Raw genomic sequence first — 7,500 nt, 5'->3', positions numbered from 1 at the left:
AATCTACACTAAGAGTTGTAGTATGTTATTGCAACCTCAGCTTAGCTAATTAATTACTTTTTTGGAAATCTTGTTAGCTGGAAAAATTGAAACATGAGCTGACATCATTACTCTAATACTCTCTGTGCTCCAAGACAAATTATAGAGTTGACATCTTTTGTCCAATAATTAAAATAAAGATAACTTTGATACACTGAATGCATTGAAAAATAATTTGGTTTATCATGAAATACAGGAATCATGCTGTGGCTGGAAACATTACACCGATTGGTTTAACTCAACATTTGACCAAGGTGACGTAAGCGTGTTCCAGACAGTTGTTGCAAGGAAGAAACGGATGGTTGTGGAACGAAGATGGGAGATAATGATATTAATGAAAGAGGTAAGTGCACATTCATAACCCATCTGTGTGCAAGAGAAACATTTTCCACTTTTTTTTCGTTACTCTGCCAGTGGAAAATTGTTTTTTCAGATTTTAAAGATTGTAACGACTGCATTGATGTGGAATTTTTAGGGCTGCAAAGAAAAGCTGGAGGGGTTAATCAAGGACAAACTGTACTACATTGGTGCATTGGGAGTAACCATTGTTGTTATTCAGGTGAATTGAAATTTTGTAACTTATGTAGGTGTTAATACCTTTTGTAATCTTGGTTACGCTCTGAAATAGAGCTTTTCTTTGACGTTGAATATTGTGATTAAAAGCACAAGTCAATGTGGTCCAGCGTTGCTAATACCTTTTATCAACCAGGATATTTGTCATATTTCTTTTGGACTCTAAAGGCACAGCCAAGTTCGGACAATGCTGAACCACATTCGATCTGTCTATAAGTTGCAAAGGGCAGGCTGCTGCTGCTTTTTGTATTCTCACGTTTTTGATTGGTGTGTTGCCTGTGATTTACTAGAGGACAGACGCACAATTGACGTCACCATCAGCTTTTATGTGAATAAAGTGTAATTCTTTATTATTTAAAACAAATAGATTCCATGTTGCTGTGCGTCTGTTCAGTAAATAGATCACTGAAGATGTCAAAATGTGGTAAGAAACATCAGTGACACACTTGGCTATCGCCTCGTGTGCCACTTTTTTTGTTCTTACACATTTTGACATCATCTGTGATTTATTACTGAACAGACGCACGGCAACATGGAATCTATTTGTTAAGCATAAAAGCACGAAAATTCTGTGATTCTAATAAAATGATTTGTCTCTCGTAATTGAGAAGTTTCTCAATATCTGTGTAACGAGTAAGAAATAAGGCAAAATCAAACAAGTTTCTTAATTTGGCCTTTGGTGGTGTGAAAGTGCAAATATCAATGTGGACCTGGCTGTTCAAAAGCCGTTTAAACGCTAATCCTAGATTAAAAATTAACCAAGGAGTTAATTTCTCTTCGCCCAAATGCTGTCCAACGCTGCTATTTGGCAAAACTTTACAGTAGAAGTCAATCTTGAAAACAAAAAAAAGCAAATGAAACTTTAACCAAAGAGTTGAAAATATGAAACAAACGTTTATGCTAATCCTGGATTACGTTAATCGGCTTTCGAACACCGGGCCCTGACGTTTGTGGCTGACCATGAATGTCTTACTACTAATCCACCCTAAAGGTGCATATCCCTTGCCTTATTACTGTTTGTGAATATATTTGATTAAGTGCTACACTGAAATAGTGAGCACGGCATCAAGGAATAGAAGTTTGGCTCCGAATATGGTTTTAACAAACTGTACAACTATGACAGTCTGGTCATAGTCTCAGAAATTATTATACATAGGTGTCACCAGCTAGATTTTGATTGCCTATAAGCACGCAGCTAATTCTTGCTTGCTCTTACATAATAGACAATAGATTTTATATTGTAGAACTGACGTCATACCTTCAGACAATGGTTTTACGCATGCAGAAGTGACATCACCTAACACATTAACCAGCAGTTTGATCAGTTTTGTCATGACGGAGCTCAGCTCAGAATATGCATAATGAAACAATTGTTGGATTCAGTTTTTGCATGATAGCGATAATGATCAAGGCCTCAGTTTTTGTTATCCGCCTGAGCCTTCGGCTTCAGCAGGTAACACAAACTTTCGCTGTCATGCTCAACCTCATCCAATAATTGTTAAATCATTGATAGCGGTGTTTCTTCAGTTGGAAGTAGCATTACTTCTCTTCATTTAACTCCACTTTAACTTTGAATTTTTACATTGCTAAGTACTGTTCTGTTTTTTTTCTTCACAGCTCCTTGGAATGATTTTTGCTTTGGTGTTGACTTGCAGGATTGGCAAAGAGGGGTCCTATGCCTGAGCCTTGTTCCATTATACCTTTTTTAAAGCTACTTAGCGGGCTTGGTGATTAATGACTCTTGAATAATTTCAGCAAGAGCCTAAAGACTGACAAATTCAGAGGAATTGTCTCTTCTGAATCGTCAAATTGGAAGCCATCCTAACTCCCTAACTGATGTTTTTGGCACAGTGTTGCTCTCACTTGGAGTCAAATAATTCAAATCGAAAAGTTGCTATTCTTAACTTGGAACTGTTAATCCTCAGGAATGTTTTTGTTGTCAATCTTAAGGGCTCTTTGCTGGAGTATTATTTTTCTCACTGCTTCTGATTAGCTTAATTTTCCAAACAATTTTCGAATATCTGGCGTTGCTGTTTCTTTTTTTTTTTTTTTTTTTTTGTGACTGTGTACAAGTCTTCCATTGTTGAGTTTCTGTGTGGCTCTGATAAGTTGTATTTAACCAAATATGGTCAGCTCCTACCTTGGTTGCATCTGGATATTGTAAAAAATGATGCATTTTTTGAAACTTCGTCCTGTTGAAAGATGTAGAATTTCAGATTATAATGTATGGCTTTAAGTATTTTCTGTTAATGGTTTTTTTATAATCTTTCTCACTTTATTTCTGTATAAGGGATGGGTGGTTAAGAAGTGTGAAATTATTATAGAGCCAATTTTTGATATGGTAAGACTTCATAAAACTTGTAATCAGCTTGTCATTTAAAAGTCAACACTTGGTTGAACCAATGTTACAATAAAATTAAGGGGAATATAATTTTGTTCGTTGTACGTCTTTGAGAGAATCGTCTTCATCCCCCAGGGGGGGGGGGGAACTCCAATAGAAAAACAGACGGGGATGCTCGTCGTCTCGCTTAGGGTGTAAATTTTGGATTTTGGTCTCGCTTAGGGTGTTCCGGGCAAAGCCCAATATTTTAAACTGCCAAGGTCTCGTTTAGGGTTCCGCGAAGAAACACAGAATTACGCGAAGAGAGACAGAAGTCAATTTTTTTTTTAAACTTTGTTTTAGGGGTCAAATTTCCTTAAGCCACGCCCAGATTAGTCTCCTTTAGGGGTCACAAAAAAGCTTGAGCCACGCCCAGATGGTCTCCTTTAGGGGTTAAATTCAAATTTCCGACAAGCATCCCCGTCTGTTCCATATGGGAATTTCCCCCCCCTTCCCCCGGGCTTCATCCCTTTGCTAAAAAAATCGCTATCTTCTCACAGCGGAATTTGGTTTGTTTTGCGCCACTTCTCCCAAACCTGAGAAAAGTATTGGGGTCACGCAACAACGTTGTTGGTTTTCCTGGAAAAAACCTGATCACCCGATCACGGATCAAAGTTCACTGGATTCAAAATAATTAAATCCCTATGTGACTAGACGATAAGAGTAAAAAACAACGTTTTTTTAAGCACTACTGCTTTTGTGAACCGTCAAAGTCCTTTATTTTATCGGAAGTGATAAAAAATGTGAGAATAAACTTTCTGCCTGCTGTGCTTATTGGTGACGAAAAAACAATTCTTCATTGTTAGTCGTCAGGTACTTTCTTTTAAAAAAAAAAAACACGTAAGACTAAGAACTGATTCAATTCTCCAATGTGTGTTCTTGAGATTTTCAACTTGTTGCTTCCGTGTTTACTCTAAGGGACTCAAAACACTGAATTCAGTGGGGTGATGCAATTTTATCAAGTTCCGAATCAATTTTCCAATCCCGTCGGAAAAACGACTAAAAAGTCTTCTTCTAAGCAAGTTATTCTTAAGATGTATTCCTCTGCTTTTCCTGGTTTGAAGAGATCAAGTTAAAAGCAGCTTTGAAAATTTGCTGTTCTCTCCGGCAGTCGCCAAAAACGGCTTCGTGTTTTGAATTTGCATCGGAAGCCAGATGCGCAATCACTACCGACATTCGGGATAATGTGGACATTTTACAGTTTGTTACTTCTCCAATATGATAGTGTACAAGTGAACCCGAGCTGTGGGGTGTCAGTCTCCAATAGCTGTCCTGATAGTTAGTCGGTTATGCGAAGATTGGCACTTCTTTCCAAGTGATATGGCTTTTTTTCCGTATTTAGTATACTTTATTACATTTGTGTCGATTTCGCTTTATTCTCGCTTGAGTGCGGGAGAGATTCTTGACTGAGTCCACGTAGGGGAGCAATCAATCATGTCTATTAATTTGATTTATTTTGAACAGATACTTGATCCGGCTTTTCTAGGGAAGCCGACTTTGTTTCGGAAGAAAGGACATGGAAAATGCATAAATTTTAAATAAATCGTAACTATCCTATGCCAGCTTTTTGTAAGCGCTATCCGCTTTAACCCGCTCTCGGAAGGAAGGTTGAGAAGAGAAATGTGAACTTTTTACATCACGTGATTCATGTTGCAAGTAAGAGGGGTCACCCACAATTTATAAGAGAATAAGTATTTTACCAACTGGGAGGGTTGAACCAGTTCTCTTTTTGCCTTAATTTTCAATCAGTATATTCAGTGGTATTGCCTGCGCTGTAGAGATGCGCAGAAAAAAATAATCGAGAACCTAATGCAATTACTTTTTCAATGCCGCATCACGTAAGAGTTGAAAAAAAAATCAGTTTCGTTACCACACAGTCAATAGGGAGCTTAAGATCTATGACGACGACGTCGACGAAAACGCCACAAAACAATAATATCATAAGCCCATATTTTGCGGTTCTCTGCGTAACGGCGACGTGAAATCACTAAATTTGAGGTTTTGACGACAACGTGAGCATGCAACAAAGAATCTTTTATTCTCTATTTTCAGTCTGAAACCGATGATACGTCGCCCACATTGTACGACGTGAACGCGATGGAATTATCGCGAAAGACTTTTACCAGAGCAAAGTTCTATTTTGAGGTAACGTTTTCGTCGACGTCGCCGTCGTAGATCTTAAGGTCCCTAATGGGCCATTTCCGAGTTCATGCCTGCCTCCTCTTCAAATCGAGTCTAAGTGCAAAGTTTTGGTGATGGTAATTAGTCCTACTTTACATATGAATGAACTAATTTTCATAAGAAACATATAGACTCGCTTTGAAGAGGAGGCAGACATGAATAATATTGGATCGCGTGTGAACTACAAATGTTTCCGAAATCCGTGTCTCCGGCCAGGAAAAGAAATTAGGTAGCACCCTGGCACCTTTGAAAAATTTGAGAGATTTTAAGAAACTAGTCGTCCACACCCGAGAAAACAATTAAAGGGAAAGTACAGCCTTAGAAAAAGTTTCTCAGAATCGAAAGGTCTTTACCTGTGTTGTCATACTTGACCACTCATTTTAAATAGCCAACAATGAGGCTTCAAAAATAGACATTTTAAAAGTGAGATCCGCCAGCTTTGTTTCTCTATGCAAACGAGGCTATGACGTAGCAATAGTCAAGGAGTGTAACCAACAAAAACACAGGCGAGGAGCCGAGAGCGATACTGACCCAATTGTAGACTTAAATCTTAATCCAGAGGGTATATTGTATTGATATTGGCTCCACCATTACTGAACAGATTTACCTTGCGGTCGTTTAACAGGGTTTTATAAGTGAGTTATATGCAGGAGGTTTACAAAGCGAAAGCGAGTTTGCAGTGCTATCCCGCGCTCATTGCTCTGAAATCAAGTTTAATCACAGGCGGCCCAGACTCGGAGGGTAAAAAAATTATAAGGATTTGTATGTGAATCTCGATGACAAACTGAAAAAGATATTTACACGCAAAAGTTATCAATAAAAAAGCCGTAATTTATTGTCGTGGTGACTCTCCCGCTTCTTGTGTGTTTATTTTTCTGATTGAATGCGATTTCCCGGGAGGGGCCTCCCATATCTCCCATATAAAAAAAACGGGGGTGCTCGTTGGAAATTTTGAAAAGAACCCCTAAGGGATACCAAGATCCTGTCTTGTGGGCGTGGCATGAAATTTCTTTCACCTTAATTTAAGAGGTACCACATTATGGGGTTTAAAGTCAATTTTTCGGCTTCATACTCTAAAAGGTACCGCTAAAGCTCCCACTGTGGACCTTTTGAGGCTGAACACCCTAAGAAGTACCAAAACCGCTTTTTCAACCCCTAAAAGGTACGACGAGCACCCCCGTCCTTTTAATTTGGGAGTCCCCCCCCCCCCCCCCTCGGTGCGATTTAAGCGACTTCTCAAATTCCCGGGTGGTCACTCGTACACCGAGCTCATTCGTCACAATAGATCTGGGTACGAGATTAGAAAGAGGCAACTCAAAAGTGCTCTTGTCACATTTTAACGGGGAACTGGACGAAACGGCAATTATTTTCGAATTCCTGAGGAATAGTTTTAGTGATTTAGAGAAACTTTTTCTAGACCGTACTTTAACTCCCTTATCGAAATCGTTAAACAGATTCATTTTCTACGTAGTAATTCAGAAGAAAGTGAGTTTCATTGTATCAGTAGCAAAATAAGGCAGAAAAGTATTCACCTCGAAATTCTCGATGACTCTCAGTCCATCCTGATCACAGAGTGACCTTGACCTTTGGGAACAGAGTGGCCTTGACCTCTGAAAAAGAGGTCAAAGTCTGGCTATACCCTTCGTAATGCCCTGGTGAAACCTAAGGACCCCCTAGATAACATGGAAAAGTGTGGTGTAATTTATAAAGTCGGATGTGAGGAATGTCTGGAGGTGTATGTCGGAGAGACTGAAAGATCACTGGGGAAGAGGGGGGACTGTAAATCTGCCCTCAGTCAACACCAAATGCAAACAGGAGACGCGGACACGAACAGATCGATTATGGACAATATGCAGATTCTGGACCAAGTACTCAGGAATACGCACCGAAAGATCAAGGAGGCTATCCACATCAAGCTCAACCAAGTCAGCCTGAACCGTAACGAGGGATGGGATATCTCTGACGTCTACCTGCCACTCCTCAGGAGGGAGGTGGGGGGGGGGGGGGGACACCAGAATTGAGGCAGCCTCGTTCTGACTTTGACCTCGTTCACAGAGGTCAAAGTTACTCTGTTCCCAAAGGTCAAGGTCACCCTGTGATCAAGATGGACTGAGAGTCATGGAAAATTTAGAGGTGAATGCTCTTCTGCCTTATTTTGCTACTGATACAATGAAACTCACTTTCTTCTCCTTTATCGAAGAAATAAATAACAAGCGAACATTCTTTGGACGCATGTGATGCGATCAAACTGATTTTCGTATCCATACGGCACAAAATTTACGAACAACTATTCCAGTTACGAAAGAATTAAGATATACTTAAAGGGG

The 7,500-nt window shown here is 39.5% G+C and overlaps 1 protein-coding gene and 1 long non-coding RNA gene across 2 annotated transcripts in view; both read left to right on the top strand.

Moving 5' to 3' along the window:
• Positions 1–415, top strand: part of LOC138014562 (CD63 antigen-like) — a 13,006-nt gene extending 12,591 nt beyond the window's left edge. The window contains exon 6 of the mRNA XM_068861668.1: positions 236–415. Within this exon, the coding sequence (XP_068717769.1) occupies positions 236–400 (165 nt within the window). The 3' untranslated portion in view covers positions 401–415. The remainder of the gene's footprint in view (positions 1–235) is intronic.
• Positions 416–497: 82 nt separating this feature from the next.
• Positions 498–3,043, top strand: LOC138014563 (uncharacterized). The gene is made up of 2 exons (XR_011125330.1): positions 498–598; positions 2,230–3,043. It is a non-coding gene; the product is annotated as an uncharacterized lncRNA (long non-coding RNA).
• The last annotated feature ends 4,457 nt before the right edge of the window (positions 3,044–7,500 follow it).

Source organism: Montipora capricornis, chromosome 8 (assembly GCF_036669925.1).
Source record: "Montipora capricornis isolate CH-2021 chromosome 8, ASM3666992v2, whole genome shotgun sequence".
NCBI lineage: Eukaryota > Metazoa > Cnidaria > Anthozoa > Scleractinia > Acroporidae > Montipora > Montipora capricornis.
Note: the sequence above shows the minus strand (reverse complement) of the source record. Positions and strands in the feature narration are given on the sequence as shown.